This window comes from Pan troglodytes, chromosome 7, assembly GCF_028858775.2.
Source record: "Pan troglodytes isolate AG18354 chromosome 7, NHGRI_mPanTro3-v2.0_pri, whole genome shotgun sequence".
Lineage (NCBI taxonomy): Eukaryota > Metazoa > Chordata > Mammalia > Primates > Hominidae > Pan > Pan troglodytes.
In genome coordinates this window covers 23,957,726-23,980,845 of record NC_072405.2, presented here as the reverse complement: position 1 = coordinate 23,980,845, position 23,120 = coordinate 23,957,726, and the positions used below count along the sequence as shown (strand labels likewise).

At 33.9% G+C, this 23,120-nt stretch overlaps 1 protein-coding gene across 8 annotated transcripts in view; it reads right to left on the bottom strand.

Moving 5' to 3' along the window:
* TUSC3 (tumor suppressor candidate 3) overlaps positions 1-23,120 on the bottom strand; it is a 367,133-nt gene that overhangs the window by 116,608 nt on the left and 227,405 nt on the right. For all 8 annotated transcript variants that reach the window (XR_010159215.1, XR_010159214.1, XM_063816167.1 and 5 more), the window contains 3 exons: positions 22,173-22,290; positions 13,393-13,533; positions 10,746-10,886 (listed from right to left, as the gene is read on the bottom strand). Coding sequence is in view for 6 of the 8 variants with exons in the window: in XM_063816167.1 (XP_063672237.1) it covers positions 10,746-10,886; positions 13,393-13,533; positions 22,173-22,290 (400 nt within the window). In the remaining 2 variants the exon portion in view is untranslated. The remainder of the gene's footprint in view (positions 1-10,745; positions 10,887-13,392; positions 13,534-22,172; positions 22,291-23,120) is intronic.

The following is a 23,120-nucleotide window of genomic DNA, read 5'->3' as shown; positions in this document are numbered from 1 at the left end:
TTGTTTAAGTCACAAAATATTTCAAAGTTAATGAACTGGGACTCCTTTAGACTAAATGTGTTCTCTAGGTTAAAACAGTACCTGTACTTCCTGCTATCCTATAACTTGCCCAATCACTCCTTACTTCAGCTTCCTGGCTCTGATAGGCATCTGTACCAAAAATAACAATAAAAACACGAAAAACACCAAAGACAAGAACGAGCAATGCATGACTGGGAGTCTAAATATTCTAGTTTGCACAATTTTTTAAAGGAGAAAACAAGGATACAAAAGGGAAGAAGACAGGGCAAATAAGAAATGATATCTAAACCCAGAAATTAGAGAGAATCTAAGAAGTCTCACTTTTTTTGGCTATAAAAATATCTAACTAACTAAGATATTCACAAACAGGAGTATCTACCCAAGAACCTTCTGTGCTCTTAAGACCTACCACTGGTATGTTTAAAGTACCTTGCCTAGAATTTTATCATAATAGTTGGGAATGGAGGCTTATAAATTATGATACTCGAGTTGCAGATGTATCTTCAGCACCTGTGCAACCTTGAGCAAGTCCATTGCTTTGGGCCTCAGTTTCCTATCTATAGCATGAGGATAATATTGGTATCAATCTTCCTAAACTGCAGGGGTTTTAAGTAGGTTAATCCATGTAGAGCATTTAAACCTTGAGCAAGTCCATTGCTTTGGGCCTCAGTTTCCTATCTATAGCATGAGGATAATATTGGTATCAATCTTTCTAAACCGCAGGGGTTTTAAGTAGGTTAATCCATGTAGAGCATTTAAAAATTGCACACAATACACAAGCTCAATAAATATTATTATTCCAAATCCCCCCACAATTTGCTCCCATACTCCTTAAATAGCTCCAGGTCCTACCGCTCCTTAACTGGCACTGCACGCTCCATACAGGCCACTCTTCTTGCTTCCCCCTGCATCCATGAAGGTAATGCCTGCATCCACATCTTGTTCATGCTATGTCAACCCAGTCAATCTCTAAAACAGGGTTAACTCATGGCCCAGAAATGGTTCTCCATGGAACCCTTCATTTTATTCATTTGACAATTACTTACTGGAGGCACTACTGTATAACAGGTATGTTACTGGACTCTAGAGATGTAAGAATGAATAAGATAAAGAGGCTTGCCATCCTCAGCTAGAAATCCTGAATAAGCGACATGTCCCCTGACATAAAAAAAAGTATCATTTATTCATTCAAGGTTTATTCACCAAGAGCTTACTATATATTTAAGAACTAATTTAGAAGCTGAGGATAAAGTGATGAACAAAAACATGAGACAGAAAACTGTCATTAGGAAGCTTACATTCTACATGGAGGAAAAGAGGCAATAGCAGCAACAATACTATTTACGGTATGTCACCAGTTTAAAAAATCATCTTAATACATAATTAATCAAGATTCCAGGAAATGGTTTAATAAAACAAAACCATGTTCAAACCTGGAATAATACGCAGAATCATCTGAAGTAGTGGCAAATGTATTTACTCACATAGCGCTGGCACTTTTCATAAGAAACAAGAAAACACTGAGTAACATGCACTTCTAAAATGCAAAATAGCCTAGGTTTCAGTTTATCAAAATTCTCATAACTGATGCATCCTTTTTTGGTTGTAACAACTGAAATGTCACCATTTCATTACTTTCAGCAATCTGGAAGTTTTAATTTTGCAATTACTTTGACTAAAATATTTTTATTTAACTATATTCATACAAAAAAGGGCATGAGTCATAGTTATAGCTAGATCAATTTTCACAAAGCACACTATCGGAAAGACAGGAGCTCTCTTGTGTCTCTTCCTAATCATAATCTACATAACCTGCCCAAGGTAAGGAACATTTTCTCGAAAATTCTGTATCACAGAGTATGTAAATACTCAGCTTTAGTAGATAAAACCAAACACATTTCTCAGGAGGTTGAACAAAATTTATATTCCAAATAGCAGTACATGAGAGATCCACTTGATATCCATCTTTACCAATTATTGGTATTAGCTGTAAGCCTCTGTGTGTTCATTCTAGATCTTCTGGCAGAGGTATGATAGTGTCACATTGTCATTTTATTTGCATTTCCCTGATTAATAAGGTTGAATACCTTTTCATATGTTAATTGAAATTTGGACATTTTTGTAAAGTACCCAGCAAGTCATTTACCTCTTTTAAAATTTCACTGTCTTTTTCTTGTTTTGTCAAGGTTCTTTATATTTCTGGGTACAAGTTCTTTGTTAAATATATACATGGCAAATAGTCTTCACCAAACATAAGGCTTGTCTTTCTTTTCATCTTATTAATGGTGTTTTTGACAAACAGAAGTTCTTAATTTTAATGTAGTTCAGTTTATCAATTATTTCTTCTATTATGGTTATCACTTCTTATGTTCTGTTTTAAGAAATCTTTGCCCACCCACCAGTTATGGAGATACATATCCATGCTTTCTTATAAAAGTGCTAATGTTCACATTTTACTTTTAGATTCACGATTCCTCTTGTGTATGGTGGGAGGTAAAAGTTGAAATTCATCTTTTTCCCATATGGATATCCAGTTGGCCCAGCAATATTTATCAAAAATGCCATACTTACTCACTGCACTGCAAGGCCACTTTCGTTACAAATCAAGTGATTTTATAAGTGTGAGTATGTTTCTGGACTATAGATTCTGTTCCAGATGGCTTTATGTGAAATGAATAAATATTAAAGATCTACAATAAATGCTGACATCTGTAAGTGTAAGTTCTCCAGCATTATTCTTCTTTCATATTGTCTCAACTATTCTATTCATTACCCTCTGCTAAAATCTCATTGTCAATTTCCACAGAAAAAAATCTGCACAAATTCTACTTAAGATCAAGATGGGTATCTTTACAATGTTGAGTCTACCAATCCATTATCAGGTTTACCTGCCATTTAAGTTTTTAAAAAATTTATTTGAATAAATTTTTCAGTTTTCAGTGTGCATATCTTTTATTAGATTTATTCAAAACTTTTTGTGATGCTATGACAATAGATTTTTTTAAAACTTCTTTTTTTATGATGCATTATGATATGAATCATTATTATTTACTATGTATTCATTAACCTTACCCAATTTACGAATTAGGTCTAATTTTTTTTCTATGTACAAAATCAAATCATCTGCTAAGGAGGGCAATTTTATTTTTACCGGGATGTGTGTGGGTTTTTTGTTTTGGTCTTAATGCAATGCTCAGGGTCCCAGTAAAATACTCAAGAACAGGCATCTTGTATTATTCCTTATCTCAGGAATTTTAGTAAGTTGCCAAATATGATGTTTACTGTATGTTTTTTAATCAGATTAAGGAAATTCCCTTCTATTTTGTTTTTTCTCTTATTCCCACATAAACACTGAACCTATTAAGTGCTGATATGCATATATCAAAGATGATCATATTTTTTTGTTTAACTATTAGCACAGAGAATTACACTGATAATTTTCACATGGTAAACCATTCTTGTATTAGTGAAATAACTTGACATTGTATTACCATTTTTATTTATTACTGTCTGTAATTTCTTTGTTTAGAATAAATGCATCTATATCCATGAGAAAGACTGGCCTATCAGTTTTCTATTTTTAAATGTCCCCGTCAGATTTTAGAATCAAAGTTAGTCTTGCTTCAGACAATAGAGGCACTTCCTCTTTTTTTTATTCACAGAAAAGTTTACCTAAGATGAGTATTATTCCGTCTCAATTGCTTAGAAGAGTTAGTCATCATGGAATGAAAGTTTTAGCAATGTTGGATTCAATTGTTTCAGCAATGGATTCAATCCATACTGGAGTATGCAGACTTTCTCATTCTTCTTGTGTTGGTTTTGTTTGCTGGTTTAAAGTTGTTCAACTTCCTTGATATTGTCAACCTTAATAGTGATGTGTAATCACCCTAATCTAATTGGGGAATGTACTGAGCCATGGCTGGATGTGGCCCTGGCAAAGCTCTGTCTACATTTGATCTCAACCACTGAAGGTTTTCCAATAAGAGTCCAGTGGGTCCCAAATTGTAACTTCTAATTCACAAGATTGCAAAATACTCTATTCTGCTTTTTAGAAGCTTTCCACTTGGGCAACTTATCCATTTACCACCAGCATACATCCCGAGACTAGAGACTTGTGAAGTTTCTAACCAAAAACTCTGCTTATTTTTTTGTTTCTCCAGAGAACCAGACACTCAGGTATCTAAAGTTTCATACAGCATCAGAAATGGTTCTTTTTGAACTCTGGCTTCAGGACAAAAGTGACACTAGACAATAATCCTGAAAAGAGCAAGAATAAAACAGCTACTCAGATATTTGTTGCAGTTAATTCAAAGAACACCCTCAAAGCTAGTCCTTTTGGAAGTATTTTGTTTTGTACATTTGTGTTTTCTTTGAGAGTTACAAATAATACCATCTTGGGACACCAAGATTTTGCACATATGTTCATCAAAGCATTTGTATGTTACTGATATACATATCTGATTTACCTTCCTCACTACACATGTAAGGTCCCTGTGGGCAGGGCTCACGTGCTAGTCTTTTTCACTTGTCTTATCTTTGTATCTCCACATGGTTCTTCATAGATTTTCATACACGTAGCTTTCAAACTCTTGTTGAATGGTCAACAAATGAATAAACATGAACAAACATAGAAAAGGTAAATGCACTGAAACAAAGAATCACTATTCTAAGACTGATCAATATGTGAATATGTAAGCTAAGATTTCTAGAAAAAAAAGTACTAGTCCCAGCCATGACCTACAATGCTATAAGTAACAGTGAAAAAAACAACCATGTCTTAAAATGTCCTTAAACCTATTTAGTCATGTAACTTTCACTCACTCAACAAATATTTACTAAACACTTTCTACATGCCAGGCACAATTCTAAATGCTGTGGCTACATGTACAAAACAGATACCAATCCTTCCACCTCACTGAAGTGGGAGAACACTTACTTTCAGCATTTATATAGCAGGCAAGCATTCAATAAACACGATTGAACATAACCACGTGTTATCTTTCTCACATCTAGAGGTTTCCATAGCCCTGTGGTGAGCTGAGAACACCATTGGCACAAGGCATCCTCCTTTAATCGTCTATTTTCCTTGTTTTTCAAAACAAACTGCTCAGATCCTATAGTTTTCCAAAGGGTCAAGATGTTCACACCCACTATAACTACAGCAACTTTGCTTTTAACTATTCTATACAACGAACTTTCATAAGCGATTTGGTTTGGTGAAAACATTTCACATTGTATTTTAAAAAAAATAACCATTACATGCTTTGAACACTTTGGGTTCATAATTATTTCATAGATTTCCACTATGCAGTTGATACAGCTTTGAAAACAAAATTTAAATAAGACCACGAGTTAATCTGAAGGTATCTTAATCAGCTGAATATGAAAATAAGCTGCTAGTGAAAGTGAAAATTTTAATGCTAACTATGCAGAAAATATGTAATATTCTATACACATTTTATACAATCCTTTGTATATTCCATGTTTTTAAAATATAAAAATGTTTTTAAGTTATAAGTAATTTAATGACATTACTTAATAAACAGGTGGTATAAATCAGCAGAGTAACAGCAGACATGCAATGCATATCAGTGAATTTATACACTGTGCATTTCTACTATTCACAAGTGAATTATTTATTGTTCATTTTTTAAAACTTGGTTTCAGTGTTATACAGAAATACTATCATTATTTCTTTCATTTATACTCAATCTATATACTGCTTTAGTTACAAAAAAAAAGGAAAGGTGAGACGTATCTTTACAGTCATTTCAGCAACAGCAACAACAAAAAGCTTAAGATTAAGTCTTTAATTCCATGGAAAGGAAATTATGCATTGAGGATAACAATTTCAACAAGTATTTATAACCACTATTGAGTTGGATTAAGGAGATGAGCCGTGCATGAAGTGTAGTAGATCCATGTATGGAACTTCACAGTGAGTCTTATTCAATTGTGACTTTATAATAAGATAAGCAAAAACTCAGCCAAGAACATTCAAATGCTAAAATCTATCCATATATGAGTAGTTTTAAAATGTACTTTTTAGGCCACTAAAATGTAGTTTTTGAGGCCACTGCTTACTCCTACTACAGAAAATTAAGAATTAGATATATTAAGTATATCCTAAAAATATACGAATTCATTTTATTTTCTGTTTTCCTAACTCTTTACACAAATGGCTATACATAGAAATACCTGTTTGCAAAAACCATAACTAACTCCAAATGGCCAAATGACATAGTTGCCTGATGAGCAGAACTGTCTGGGGCCATCCGAAAACAACATTATTTCATTGAAAAAAATATTATCAGAAATTACTTGCTTCTCATTTTTAAAGAGAACAAAATAAAGATTATATGTATATATTTAAAGTTATATAATTTTATTCAAATAAATGCGGATGAAAAAAAGACCCTTTTCTACCCCCATTTGAACTCAAAGCCATCTGTAACTTTGAATGGTCACAAGAAATAAATTTCTACTGATAAATCACAATGTGTACATGCCAAAGTACCTTTCATGAATGTAAATACTGTATAATGACATATACTAATCTCCTATGTTGAAGATTTTCAAAAAATTTAATTAAAATGACATAATTTATTTGGGGCAAAAGAAACATGAGGGTGTATGAATCATCCTACAATACACAGTATTAAAAGGCAGAAAACAGCTTCTATCCTATGGTGATTTACTGTGATAACAAGGTTGGGTTATTACATTATTTTAATGATGCTTTATCTTTCATGCTTTTAAGTGCATATCCTTAGGATATTTTCCTGTATTTGAAATGAATGTTATTGCTTATCCTACTAATATTTTCTGGCTTGAAATGACAGTCACCTATGAGGACCTTTAGGTTGCCATGAAGATCTTCATTATGTGCTACAAAACATAGATTTTAACTCATTTTGGTTCCAAGTCAATATTGTTTTCTCAAGACCATAAACTACGTATCTATGCTACACTCTGTGAAATTATGTACTAGTGTATTTCAATATTTTACTCCATCATTCTACTTTAAATTCATCATAAAGCAAGTAATGTATATGCTTATTGTCCACCATCCTCCATGTTTATGGGGTGAGGGAAGGCAGAAGGGAGTGAAACCAGAACCAGAACCAATCAATGATACATATTCTATTCCATGAACAATCATCAGGATCTATAAATAGTAGTTAACAAAAATTTTTCCCCCTTAGAAAGCATGAGACCAGGAAGATTTACTTATGAATACCTTTAGCTCTTTTTTAAAACTCAGAACCAGGAAATTCTAACATATATGTATGTTTTAATATGTACATATATTACTTTGCAATATATTGCAATATATTACAAATTTAATCTCACTGTTTAAATATATTGCAAAGTAATATATTTGCATATATTACTTCCACATATTAATATTTACACATACTAATTTCCTATGTCAGGAAATTGCAACCTTTCTATCTCCATCCTACACCCTAAAGCATATAACTTCCACTCCCTCAGCACACACTTCTCTTACCCTACCTTTAAGTCATATACAATAAAATAATACAGTAAAAAAAGACAAAAAAAAATACGAGCCTTAGAATACAGTCTACCCAGGACTAAGTGTTCACAACACTAAATAATTCTCCTTGGAAGTACTTTTGTATAGGTTCAGTGATAAAAAGACACAACTACTAATTGTACCTAGACTTGTCCTTTACTAAAAAGTCAGCATGGGGCCAGAGATTCCGTACCACACATTTCTCTCATTCATTTTCCTCCCTTTGTATAAATTTTTTTGTTCTATGGAAGTTGTCTACTCTTACAAGGTTCATTACTGTTTTATTTTAACAGCTTTCCTTTTACTGTCCAGTCAAAGGCTTTCATCAGAGTTTGTACAAGTCATATGACAATATTTTGGCAAATTTAAAAATATACATTTTTTTCCTTACTTTCAAGAAAAAATGAGATATTAGTTATTTTAAACAGACAAATGTTTGAGAATCTGAATGAATAGGTCAGCATTTTGGACAGTCTCTTAACTTTCTAAGGAAATCTCAAAAGTAGGATATGAAAAATTACATATGAACAAATTCAGTTTTTCAATTTATAAGCAACAATCAAGTTTGGTGGTGATGGTAATGGTGGTGGTATCAGGTAGAAATGGTAAAGAAGACCCAATTTATATATTTATATACACATATGTGTAACACAAATTATATATACAAATTATTTACATAAAACATATAATGTAAATTATATATTATATATTTAATCTCATTTTTTAAATGATTTAAAGAGTTTCCAAAGGCCATCAAACATAAGTATCTCTGTATTAATGAGAAAAACTGCAAGAGATGCAGAAAAGTATTACAAAAGTTGTTTAATTTAACATTATATTATCAGTGTAGTGTTTTCAAACACACTGTTAGAAAACATGTCTGTTCTCTGCAGCCTTTTATTGACTTCTAAAAGGCTGTGACTGGGGAGCAGGCATACCTGCCAAGGTATCTTAGAATTTATCTTCTGCCATGCCAAGTTAATTCGCTTTCCAAGATTCACAGTAAAATAGCAAAATAATAATAATAATAATAATAAATCTGTATAACATAGCAGAGGTTTTCAAGAAAACTGATCAACTGAAGTATTTAACATCTATACATCATATAAAGTTCTTCTATGAATTTATTTGTAGTCATAAGGGCTCACTGTATCTACTGGGTTGAATGACCAACATATAAGACACATGTCCAGATTTAAAGAAGCCCAGCTTTGTGTAAACAATACAGAACTTGCAATCAGATGAATGAGATCAAATCTCAGTTCAATCACATTCTAGCTTTGTAAGCTTCTACAAGTTGAGATTACTGAATCTTTGTTTCCTTGTTTATAAATGAGGACAATATAAATTCCTTTGCACAGTTATGAAGCATACCCCAAAGAAGAAAGAGATCAGTAAAGAGTAATGCCAACTATTACTAGCTTACAATGCAATAATTCTGGCCTCTTGTTGAGGAATAAGAATAATGTAAGGATGTTAATGTTATTTGAATGTAATTCAGAGATGAGACTATATCAATTTTTGGTAGACTAAAATAGTGACAAGATTTGATATGACATTAACTCTTAAATACCAAAGAAGTTTTGATTTTGCAACAACACAGTGAAAGTACTGCATTTTTACCAAGAAACCTGGGTAGCTTTACTGCATTAAGCAACTTGAAAACTAGCATGGAAAAAAGCCAAAACAATTTTGAACTTAATGACTAAGGTAATTAAGATCATCCATAGTGTCCAATAACTTTAAATACAGTACAATTAATTAATCCATTTTAACTCATTCAGCAAAAGTGAGAAAACAATATTAAGAAACTTTCTTTAAAAAAATCTTATCTTCCTTGCTCTTAAAAGGCCAAACATCTAATTTGTATTTTGACTATGTACTAGAAAGCCACAGAGGTTCTGTCTGAATTTCTAAGCTCTAGGTATTACTTCAGAAAATGAAATTGCTTCAAGGTGACTCTTGCCTGGGCTGCTTCTCAGTCTGTCCTATCACTTCCAACTTAGTCATCAAGACCCCTAATTTTTTGGTAAAAATAAAATGGGAAGGATGAAGGGCTACTGCAAGAAAGCAAAAGAAACAAACTGACAATTAGCTGTAAACAATCCATTATGTTTTACAGATATAATACATTGTATGTAGTTATATCTTTAATATAATAACATTTTTATTATATTACAGACAATACTTAATCTATAAGATATACACTGATATATAATGTATTTATCTAGATATATGTATATGTATCTAGTCTCAATTTCAACATTCTATTTATAAATATTTCATACATTTTGTTAGATTTATTTTTAAGTACCTTATATTTTTCCTTCCTATTGTGAAAGAGATTTTATTTTCAATTATAACTGAATTGTTTTGTGTATAAAATCCTAATGAGTTTCGGCTATTGGCTGTGAGCTGGGAACTGATGAACTCTAGTGTCATCTCTTCCCCCTCCTATCTTGCCATCACTGCTGTAGCCCCACACAACTGTAGTTCTCTGAATATCCCAGGCTTCACTTATGTTGAATACTTGGCCTTAACGACTTTAGAATTTCATTTTCTTCTACAGAATTCAGCTCATGTCACAATCTGGGAAGCTTGTCATGATTCCCTTTACTCTAGATTAGGTTTCTCTCCTGTGCATTCCTGTAATACTCTGTTACTTACTGCCGTCATAGCACACATAACCTTTCACTCCATTTGTTGATTACTCTGTATCCCCACAATGCATTTCTCACAGGCAGAGTGTATTTCTTAACTTTATATCCTCAGTATCTAACATACATCAGTCACACAGAAGATACACAAGAAACAGTTGTCAAAAAAGAAATAGCTGAATGAGAAATTCAGAAATAGCTGAATTTCCAAACCATGTGCAAATTATTCTGAGCTATTAATTCTGATCAAGTCTTATTATATTTCTAGATGTATTCAACATGTATTTATCTAGCACTTGTGCCAAGTACAGAGGGACAGTACATTTTAGCAGTGAAAAGTTGAAGGAAGATAGCACAGTTTTGATTGACAGAAAACTCAAACTAAATTATCCAAGTTCTAAAAAGTTACTTCTCATTCAGACTTAAGTTCTATTATAGTTATAATCTGGCTCATTTTGTTAATATTATACAACTTATATTATTACACAAAGAATAGGAAATAAAAAAAGCACAATGTATTAACATACCAGAGACACCATGGCCCAACCAGTCTTGTTATAGATGAACTCCAAGTTGTTCCTTCTTAAATAAAGCAAACCTCCAACAAGCGACACTAACAGGGCCAAAGCAATGGTACCAGAGTAGTTGGGTGGTCTGAAAACCCGAATCTGCAAAAATGCAAAGAAATTTCAAAAGTGAAAGAAAAACAAAATTTTTCTTCTGATCATATTCTAGTCCTCATAATTTTCAACGCAAAGAACTCAGAAACATGCCACCCAACTTTTCATATGTGACACTAGCACTACTTTCATTCTGCCATAAGATATATGGCTTAAGACATAATGGCTATGTAAAACGACTTTGCACTTCCCTGATGACTAACAATGCTGAGCATCTTTTCATGTGCTTATCGGCTATTTGTATATTTTCCATGAAGAAATGCCCATTCAGATCTTTTGCCCATTTTGAATTGGGTTTTCTCTTTTTAAGTTGTAAGAGTCATGTGTATATATATATAGACAAACTAGCTGTGAGTATCTTATAGAAAAATTATTTGCAAATATTTTCCCCCATTCTGTGTGCTACTTTTTTGATGGTATCCTTTAAAACATGAAGACTGTAGTATAGTATAGTTTTTACTACTTACTATATCCACATAGACAGCTTATTAATTACAAAGGAGGACCAAAAAACAGTAATTATACCATGAAAAAATGGGAAACATCTTGATCAGATATTTGAAATTCGTATCACCAGTGAAGGACAGATGGACATTACGTGCCTATAGAGGTGATTAAAACAAAACAGGACCTATGTAATATTATACTCAAGGATGCGTGAGCAGAAGTCAATCATGAACAAAGATGAGGCAGATCAAATGAGGATCACTCTATTTAAAAAGTAGCAAAGGACTATATTCTTCAAAGTGTCAATGTTTTTAAAGAGAAAAGATAGGCTACAGAAATATTCCGGATTAAAAGAAGCTTACAAGACATGACAATTAAATGAAATATCTAACCCTAGACCAAATCTTGTACTGAAGGTGGACAATGTAAAGGGTATTAGGTTACTTGACAAAATTGTAATATGGGTAGTGGTAGCTCAAATAAAAGTATTATGTAAATGTAAACCTATGAAGTTGATAACTGCTTTGCTTATTTCTTTCAAAATGCAATTCACCCTAATTTTTTTCAGAAAGAAAAAATTGTGCGTATGTGTCTGCGTGTGTGGAGAGAGGTAAAGAGACATGGGGGTAGCAGGGAGAATGATAATCACAAAGCAGATGGAATAAAATGTTAACAGTAGGTGAACCTAAGTAAAGGGTATACATTGGCATTATTTGTACTGTTTTCATTTCTAAAACATTTTAGAAATTGTTTCCACATATAGTTTTATGGGTTTTTTTTTTTTTACAAAAGTTTATCGACTAAATGCGTAAGTCTGCTAGGGAGACAGGTTAGAATAAGTTCTGATTAAAATTTAGTATTTCTTATAAGGAAACAATAGTACCCTTTCAATATTACTCTTAATGTCTTGCACCAACTAAATGATACATTGCATAACAAAATATTTGCCAAATCATTAAAAAATGACAAGAATTAGGAAATAAGTTTAGTCACCAAAATGTCATTAAAACCAATGATATAATTTTACAATGACAGTGGTACCATGTGGGCAATTACCACCTTGACTCAGAACAAACGTGTTTATATCTTATAGTAAAAATTAACGCTTCTGTATTACTGCCTGCATGAACGTACTTTTACAATAACTGGCTCCAATTGTTTACTGTCAAAAGTAGTTGTGAGAATAGAGAAAAAATGGTCATAAAATCTCCAAGTAAGTATGAACTACCATCACCATTTAGGTTCATTTCCTTCCATAATAAATTGTCTATGTCAATCTATACTCATATTTGCACTTTATGAAAAACTAATAGATCATACTATTAATTAATACTATTTTTCTAACCTACTTTGAAATGTTTTACACCTTGAGCTTCATTCTAGGTAAAATATTCTTGTAAATCATTTTTTGGCTATGCCATAGTATATTTACTTATTCTTATTTTTAGACATTTGATTTATATTCAATTTTTCCCAATAAAATGAATATTATTTTCAAAATTTCTATGGATAAAAATTTAAATCATCCTTGATTGCATCCTTAGGTTAAATTCCAAGAAGCGGAATTGTTAAGTTAAATTACATACAGACATGACACATGCTATTAGTATGGTTACACCAATTTATAGTCCCAAAAGCACTAAATCTGAGTAGACATTTTTCCACATAGCTTTAAGGTGGGTATTAACCTTTTCTGTTTGCCCAAAAGATAGATAAAAATTATATATCTTGCTTTTTAATTAGAATTTCCTTGATTACTACCACTGAAACGTTTTAAATGTTTTTTAGCCTCTGAAATTACCTTGTGCTTAACTGCTGTATTTTTAATGGCTTTTAAAATATCAGTGAACCATTATCTTAAAAAGCATCTGAATTCAGCTAATAGTCCAAGTTCAACTTATCATTTGCAGTAATCGAACACAGTTTTCTCTATGCAAGGAGAAACAACCACAGACAAATTAAAAAGTATTACTATGGCCTTATTAAAATGCTCCATAAAAACAAACTAACCAGCCTATTATTAAAACTGTGAGGAATAAAAACATACATGAACATCCGTTCTGTCAGCAATCCACTTTGCTAGTTGTTCAGCTGCAAATCCAATTCTTTGGAGGTCAAAAGTATCAGCTCTCTTAGGTCTGCCTTTTGGAGGAAAATGCATGAATGTAGGAGCAGAGTTCATGTTGAGCTGTAAAACATGAGAAAAAAATACTAAATATAGGATCATCTTATCATTAATCCAATATTTTACACTTTTTCTGTAGAAATTCAGGGAAAACAGCATTTATTATGAAAATCCAAGTGGTTTTCCAGAGGTAAATTTCTGTTTTGTCTTAATTCACTACTGGATGAAAAAGAACTCGTAAATTTGACTAAGTTATCTGAATCCTCACATTTAACATACATCATTCAAATTATGCATTATATTCTGTATATTTTATAAGTCATTTCATTCTTTTTCTTTCTTGAATTCTATAATTAGGGTAAAAAAAGTGACTGAAAGTGCAAAGTAGAAATATAGCAGTTTGGCAGTACACGAATTATTTTACTTCTTAAGCAGTTATTTTTAAAAAGTACTGGAATTTGTTTTTAAAAAATAAGCATATTGTGGAATTAATTTCCAACAAGTTATAAGTAGATTGAATTCCCTACTACAAATGTAAAGACTTTACTTTTTTGTAATGATGAAGACTATGAAAGAGAAACCAACATTTCTGCTCTTAAGTTAAATTTACCAGAGAATGAAGAAGAAATCCTCAATTAACACTTTTTCTGCTCAACTGCTCTATTAACTCAACTGTGTTAAATTGATTATATTTCAGAAATATTTCCTACAGGTAATTTCCATTTGAAAAGTATACTAAACAGAACACTACCCTCGTATAAACGGTGCTTATTTAACAATATCTAAAAACATATATTAGGTTAATTTGCAGTAAGGAATAAACTACAAATATATATATTTGTATATATGTGTATACATATTGTATGTATGTGTATATATATATTGTATTTGTGTGTGTGTGTGTGTGTGTATATATATATACACATACACGAATTAAATTTCTGTTGCCCAGGAATTATAAAAAAAAGTTTTAAAATGAAAGGCCAAGAGATTTTTCAGCCCTTGACTTGCAATACAGTTCAGTATTTTCTAATAATGAAAACAAAAATCAATATATAAATATATATTAGATCACAGTTGATATCAAGCAAACGATACAACAGTAAAAGCTTAGCTCCCCATAACAACAAAGTTTAATAACCAAGTACACTCAAGACCAAAACAAGTCTTGCCCTACAAATGAACTCTGACTACAGCAATCATATTTACAAGACAGCTCCAAATCATTTGACAGAGCTTCACACAACTTAGCACAAACAAGCTGAATACCCAAAAGAAATGGCTCTGTATCAAAAATTTCTCATTTTTAGTACTGCAAATGCAATCAAATTTCCATTATTTACCTCCATGTTATCTACATTAGTGCTCTTCAAACACTACTGCTAAAGATTAAGAGTTGGTCCATGTTTGCTATGGTTTGAATGTTTGTCCCCGCCAAAACTCACATTGAAAATCTAATTGCCACTGTAGCAATATTAAGACGTGGAACCTTTAGGAGGTGATTAGGCTATGAGGGCTCCACTCTCATGGGTGGGATGAGTGCTATTATAAAAGTGCAAGTTGAGCCTGCTCTTGATTCTCTCTCACACTGTCCCCTCCTGCCATGTGATGATGCAGCAAGAAGTGCCTGGCAAGATGCCGGCAGCTAAATATTTAAATATTGGACTTTCAGCCTCTAGCACTATGGGAAACAAATATCTGTTCATTATACTTATCCAGTCTCAGGTATTCCGTTACAGCAGCCCAAAATGGACTAAGACAAACACTGGTCTCAGAGGCACTGGGTGCTGCTACAACAAATACCTGAAAAGGTGAAATGGTTTTGGAACCAGATAATAGGTAGAGACTGAAAGAATCTGGAAGAGCATACTAGAAAAAGCCTAGATTGCCATAAACGGAGCACTGAGGGTGATTATGGAGAGGGCTCAGAAGAAGAGGGGAGGTGCAAGGAAAGTCTACAACTTCTTATTTAAGTGGTTATGATCAGAATGCTGGTAAGAAATATGGACAGTAAAAGCCATTCTGATGAGGTCTCAGACGGAAATGAGAAACAGGTATTGAAATCTGGAAAAAAAGACCATCCTTCTTACAAACTGCAAAGAACTTAGCTGAAGTGTGTCTGTGTCCTAGGACTTTATAGAATGCAGAACTTAAAAGCAATCAACGATATTTGGTAGAAGAGATATCTAAGCAGCAAAACATTCTGGATGCAGTATGGCTTACTTTAAATGCATATAATAAAATAGAAGACAAAAAATGATTTAAAGACACAATTTATAATTAAAAGGGAAGCAAAACATAAAGATCTGGAAAACTCTCAGCCTGGCTACGTAAACAATAAAAAACATGTTCAGGAGAGAATATGAAGAATGTGGCCTAAGGACTATTTATAAGGAGATTAGCAGAGATGGAAAGGAAGCCAGGTATTACTCATCAAGACAATGGGAGAAAGACCCTGAAGGCATTTCAGAGCTCTTTGGGGGAAAACCTGGGGTATCTATGGGACCTCAAAGCTCACTGTTCAGAGCCACTTGGGGTGTCCACTCCCTGCATTCTACTGTAGTGCTCCTCAGCTGCCCTCACCATGGATCAAGTAGGCTCAAGTGTTGCTCAAGCCACTACTGTGGAGGGTGCAAGCCATGAGCCTTGGCAGCATTCTGGGCACTAGCTCTGCACGTGCCCAGAATGTAAGAGCTGAGGAGGTATGTCTTCCTTCACCTAGATTTCAAAGGACTTTGCAGAGAGCCCAAGAGCCCTGATGAAGACTTGTTGCAGAGGCAGAGCCATTTTAAAGAATCCCCCTTAGTGGATCTACAGCAGCAGGGCCTCTGCTGAAATCCCAAACTATAGAGCCAACAGCATGCAACACCAGCCTGGAAGAGCTGCTGTGTGGGCTTGGGCCTGGCAAAGCTATAGAGGTGGGTGGGGCTGCCCAAGGCCTTGAGGGTTCAACCTTTGCCCCAGTGTGCCCAGATGATGGGACGTGGAATGAAAAAAAAATAATCTCCAGCTTTCAGATGTAATACTGTTTTCCCAATCAGTTTTTGGACTTACTTGGAGCCAGTTACCCCTTTTTCTTTTCTTGCCTATTTCTCCCTTTTGGAAGGCAATGTCTATTCAATGCCTGTTCTACCATTTTATTTTAGAAGTAGTTAATTTGTTTGATTTCAGATACACAGCTGGAGGGGAATTTGCCTCAGGATGAATCATGTCCTGAGTCTCATCTATATCTGATTTTGTTAAGACTTTGGACTTTGCAATTTTGAGTTGGTACTAGAATGAGTTCAGACTTTTGGCAGTATTGGGACAAAATGAATGTATTCTGAGTGTGAGAAAGACGTGAGTTTGGTAGGGTTAGGGGCAGAATATGATGGTTTGAATGTTTTTTACTCATTGTTTGAATGCAAAACATTCAAACCATCATATTCTGCCTCTGCCCACCCCACAAACTCCTGTTGAATAAATTAGCCAGTCTCAGGTACTCTGTTGTAACAGAACAAAATGAACTAAGACAATGCTTAAGCAGTTAGCCCTTCCAAAGGGATTCCTAGGTAATCTTTTCATCGTTTCTTTCCTTTATCTTCATTCCTTTACCACAACTTTTAATTATTTCTACAGAATTTAGATTTAACCAACTTATGCAAAAATAAGGTGGTTTGGGGAAGAAGGAAGGCTACACACCAGTATTATTGCTAATGTTATGTAATAGTAATAAGAACTATTTAGCATATATTTATCCATCAGGCATAGAGCTAAACAGCTACATATATTAGTGTTAGCAGTGGTGAATCCCTAGGGGTCTGCAGCAACTTGATTCTTGCCTCCTCAAAGGAAAGAATTCATCTGAGGGTTATAAAGCAGAGTTAGAGACTGAAGCAAGTTTTAGAGCAGGAGTGACGTTTATTTAAAAGTTTTGGAGCAGGAATAGAAGGAAGTGCACTTGGAGGAAGGCCAGGTGGGCAACTTCGAGACATCAAAGTGCACTGTTTGGACTTTGACTTGGAGTTTCATACACTGGCATGACCCCAGGGTTTGTCTCTTCTCCCTTGATTTTTCCCTTTGGGTGGGCTATGTGCCTGCACAGTGGCTTGCCAGCACTTGGGAGGGGCCGTATGCACAGTGTGTTTACTGAAGTTGTGCACATGCTCATTTGAGGCATTTTTCCCTTACTAGTGGAGTGTTCCCCGAGGAAGGTCATATAACAGATAAATGCCGCCATTTTGTCTCTTGGTGCGCATGCTTGAGCCTACTCACTTAAGTCCTAAGATCTTAGCAGGAAGCTGCTAATCACCATCTTCAGGTGTTTTCTATTTAATGGGAGAATGCCTTTCCTAGCAGCCAGCTGCAACCAATTATTATTTTAGCAAGACAGTTTAACAACCACCTGATCATCACATGATGGTCACCTGACATCCTGGGGTGAGGGACCCTCTCCTGCCCTGCTCATGTCTGCATAGCTACCTACTCTAAAGCTAACATCTTATTTTAATCTTCCCAACAGTTTTATGAGAAAGGTACTATTATTTTCCCTCTCTTACAGATGAGTAGAGGCATATAAAAATAAAGTGATTTACCAAAGGTCACACAGCAATGAAGAAGTAAAGATGGAAGATGAACTCAGGTTTTCTGACTCTAGACACTTCATTACCAGGATATCGTAATACCTTCTGAACTCTATCTCCATTTAATTAAAACTATTTTATTTATTTTATTTTTTTCAGATGTTGTCTTGCTGTGTCACCCAGGCTGGAGTGCAATGGCACGATCTCGGCTCACTGCAACCTCAATATCCTGGGTTGAAGCAATTCTCCTGCCTCAGCCTCCCCAGTAGCTGGGATTACAGACATGTGCCATCACACCTGGCTAATTTTTGTATTTTTAGTAGAGACGGGGGTTTCACCACGTTTGCCAGGCTTTAACAATATTTTTTTCATAAACCTTTTTTAATAAGTTCATTAGAAGACTGATTTGTAAACACAAGCTCCTGCGATGCAGTGTAAACATCAAACAGATTATAACATACAACATGTATATATAACATATATAAAAAATATATCTCTAATGTATCTAATAAGTGTGATATGGCCCTGTACATCAGGAGTCTATCTTATTCCATTCTCCCAGCAGTGGGCTTCCATGTAATGGACATTTAGCAACGTTCCTTAAACTGAACAAAGCACATAGTTACCAGTTCCTTTCTTCCCTGTGCTTCTCCCATTCCATACTTTGTTCATGTTTGTTTCTCTCATGGATATACGAGAGACGTCTATAGCAACCATGTAAATACAAAATTATAAAGCTGAAAGTCCCCATCTTCCTCACTCCCCACATGAAAACTATCAGAAAATCCATACTAAGGCCTAATGTTCTAAAACTTTAGAGGTTCTTAAAAACTCATAGAATTCAGTCTTTTTTCTTAATTAAAATGCCCAATTCCCCAGGGCTACCCACAGCAGAGCACAACATAGACCTGTTTCCTGGATGAGAGCTCCTTCTAACACACCATATTCATTAACCCACTAGCCTATCATCAGATACCTAGCCTCAGCCATTCCTATGGGAATCACATATAATTGAAGTTACTTCCCCAGTGAGTCCCCAACAACCTAGAAATTACCAAGTTTCTGCACTTGTTATTAATATTATCTTCAGACACCACATTACTGCTACAAGTGCTTTAAAACATCAATTCAGAGACAGTACTTCAGTAAAATATGATTTAATAGTCAGTTGAAAAAAATAAGCATTAAAAATCTTTTAGTGTTTCTCAAGTGAAGCAAAACATATACTTCTCCACTTCTGTAGATGAAAATTCCTCATAAAACTCATTAACTGCTATAACTTTTACACATTTCTGCATTTTAAAATGAAAATTCTTGTTGCTAAGCCAAAGGCTAGATTTTGGGAAAGACAAGGCAGTTCTATACCAGGATTCCTGCTGAATCAAAATTAACCTGAGGAAATGTTTCAATTAAAAACAACTGACATCAACTCTTATACGCTAAACTTTAGAATAATTATGTCTAAAGCATACAAAAGAATTTAATGATTATATGTAACCATTTATTTATATGATTATATACCAGCAGCCTACATTCAGTACTCAACACAAAGATAATAATATCATAGAAGTTTTTAAAAAATATATGAATTAACTGCCAACATTTTAAAGAGAGAAATTTCATATAAAATTTTTTATTTAGGTCTTTTCTTGAGAGAGATCTAGCTACATGTGGCCTACATTTCTTCTACAGAGCTGATGCTGAGCTGCGCCTCTCCCACTGAGGTCAAGCAAATCCTCTCTCCAATCTGCTGTAGTCCCCACCCACACCATACTGCTTCCTCAACAATGACACCAAGGATCAGATGCATGGTGTTCTGGCAATTTTGTTTCTTACAGTAGTTAAGAAATAAAAGTATTTTGAAAAAGTGAAAAATGAGTGTTTCTGTTAAGGATTTTTAAAAAGACATACCAAGAAAGGCATTGTTTTAATAAAAATAGGAGAAAGCATATTTGTAAAAGTAAATAAGATGTTTAATACACTAAGTATGTACTTAGTACATTAGGTATCATAACAAAACAGATAATGTATTATCAACAAAAACAGCATAACAAAGATACAATGAAACTAAACTAACCCAACTCCCTGTCTTCATTTAGTCCACAAGTCTAGTCATGTAAGATATTTGGGCCTCAAGACTGTGCTCTAGCAGTCTTGTTGGATCTAGAAGACTGTTTGCCAATATGATAGAGAGGATTCAAGTATACATTGAATAGCACTTCTATCTGATGATCTCTAAGGCCAATTATCCTGAGATTCTATAGAGATCTATTACTTATATGAAATAATATTTGGTTCTTACAGTACTCCAATTTTCCTTTATAAGGTTATTTGAAATTACATATTTATATGTTTTATTATGATACTATTATTACTATTATCATTAGCTCCCTAATCTGTAAGCTGCTTATAGAGGAGAACTATGTATGCTGTTCTTGCCAAATTTATTGCTCCTATAGAATAGGCACTATAGGAGCAAAACTATTTGCTGAATAGATGAATATAAAGAAACATTCTAAAAAGGCAAAATAAATTTGGAGGAAATAAGTGAAGAACACTAACAGAAAAAGAATGTTGAAGGCAAAAAGAGAGAATTTATTTAACTAGAAACTGGCCAGAAGAAATAATCTGGATGCAAATAAGTAAAAATGTTCACTAATGGTGATATACAATTAGTAGGCTACATTCTTTACAGAACTGCATGCTTTTCCATGACCTGGTAAGCATTATACCAAAGAGTATCACATGTGAGATAGACCAAGATACCCAAAAAGATCAACCCCGGAACTGCAATAAGTTTTGCATTTTAAATGGATTGATCACATAGTAAAAACATTTTAAAAATAATAATGAACTGCAGGGTAACAGCATGATTAAGGCTAGGGCTCTGGGAGCCACACAGTTGAGTTCAAATTCTAGTTACACATTACACTAACTTTGTGACCTTGGACAAGCAACAATTTCTGCATTCCTTATTTCCTCACCTATGAAATGGAGCCAGTAACAACATTTCTCTCACTGTGAAGCTAGATGAAATAATAAATAAGTTGAACAGTGCCTGGACATAAGCTCTCGATGTCAACAATGATGATGATACAACCATGACGACATCGATGATAATGAGCGTTCCAATCGCAAGTCTAATACCTTGCTCTATAGAGAATACTGGGTAAATAAGCTTATTAGTTTCTTGAGTTGCTACAACAGAAAATTCCAGAATAGGTGACTTAAAGAAGAGAAATTTATTTTTCACAGTTCTGAAGACTCAAAGTCCAAGAGGAAGGTGCCGGCAGAGTTGGTTTCGGGTGAGGCTCCTCTTCCTGGCCTGTGACCATCTTCTCGCTGTGTTCTAACATGCGCCTTTTCTCTGTGCACATGCACTCCTGCTCCCGATTCCTCGTCTTATATGGACATCAGTCCCTTTGGACTAGGGTTCCACCTTTATGACCTCATTTAACTTTAATTACTTCCTTCAAGTCCCTATCTTCAAATACAGTCACGCCAGAAGCTATGGCTTCAACTTATGAATTTGGGGAAATATAATTCAGTCCATAACAGAGAGAAAATACTTGTCAATAAATATTTAATCCTCTATATGTAAAATCCTATCTGCCACATTGGAAAAAATAACAGTTAAGTAAAACTTGCAATAAATTTTATATAAAATGTCACAAATCTGTGCAAAATACTATCTATAATACACTACCACCTATAATTAAATGCCAGAATAAGACCAATGCATGTAAACTGCCACTGCATGCTGAAAAAACACATTTCCTCTATGTTGCAAAAGTTAAAATGAATTTATCATAATGGCAAAAACCTGTACAATGATAAAAATAAGTTTAGCCATAATTATGTTAATCACATCACAAAATGTATTATAACTACTTATTGTATTAACTTATTGAATGAATTGTACGTGTGTGTGTGTGTGTGTGTGTGTGTGTGTGTGTGTGTGTGTGTGTGTAAAAGTCTTGCTCTGTCCCCCACCTGGAATGCAGCGGCACAATCTCGGCTCACTGCAACCTCCGCCTCCCAGGTTCAGACGATGAATGAATTGTATTTTCATGTGACAAACAAAAATGTATCGACCACAAACAACTATGTTAAATATATGAATACGATATAACTCTTTACCTGCTGAAAAACGTCTGTCCCCTCATCATAGTCCACCATACTGAAGAAGAGCTTGTTACAAAAAGCAGATGAATAGCGCCAGGAGTTCGCCAGTATTTGATATTCTTCATTAGCTTGCCTGATAAGAATAATGGGCCATAGTAGAAACACATCAGTACTGAAGCATCTACAAAGCAGTTATTAAAACAGACAACCCTAGGACAAGCACTGGCCAGTTTTTGTATAGACTGTAAGAAAAGCATAGTTTTTAAAATATTTTTTTTAAAAAAAGGATTCTCTGACATGAAAATTACATAAAATTCAAATTCTGATGTTCATAACTACAGTTTTATTGCAACACAGCCACATTTATTCATTTACATAATGCTTATGTGCTATAAGGGCAAAGTTGTAACAACAAGACAGCAACTACATGTATCACAAAGCCTAGCCCTTTAAATAAAAATTTTGCCAACTCTTACTCTAAGGAATTAAAAACATTTTGCAGCATTCCCTATACACATAAATTAAATATTCCAATAATGTTTAGTAAAATGCAAAGACCAATTTTTAAGAATATTTGCAACTTAGTTTAACAGAAAAACAAAACTAATAGTTTTAAAATTTTAAATACTTATACTCCACCTTATTCATTCCATTTATCTAAAAATGCATTTACATTCAAACCAACAGTAAGCAAAGATTTCTCTTTGTAGCTAAACCAGATGCCACAAACATTCCTTCTCTAAGATGATATTTGTTTCTACTTTGAACACATTTTTATTAGATATTTTGCTAATTTTCCAGATGATTAAACTTTATGTAGGAATAGAGAAGAAACAGAAAAATGGCATTTATAGGAGGATGTAAATGCAGTAATAGAAATAAGAAGCAACAAGTTATTGCTAAAACATTTTTAAAAAATAAAATTGCTTCTTCAGTATGGTTGACTGTTCTCTGGAGTTTATC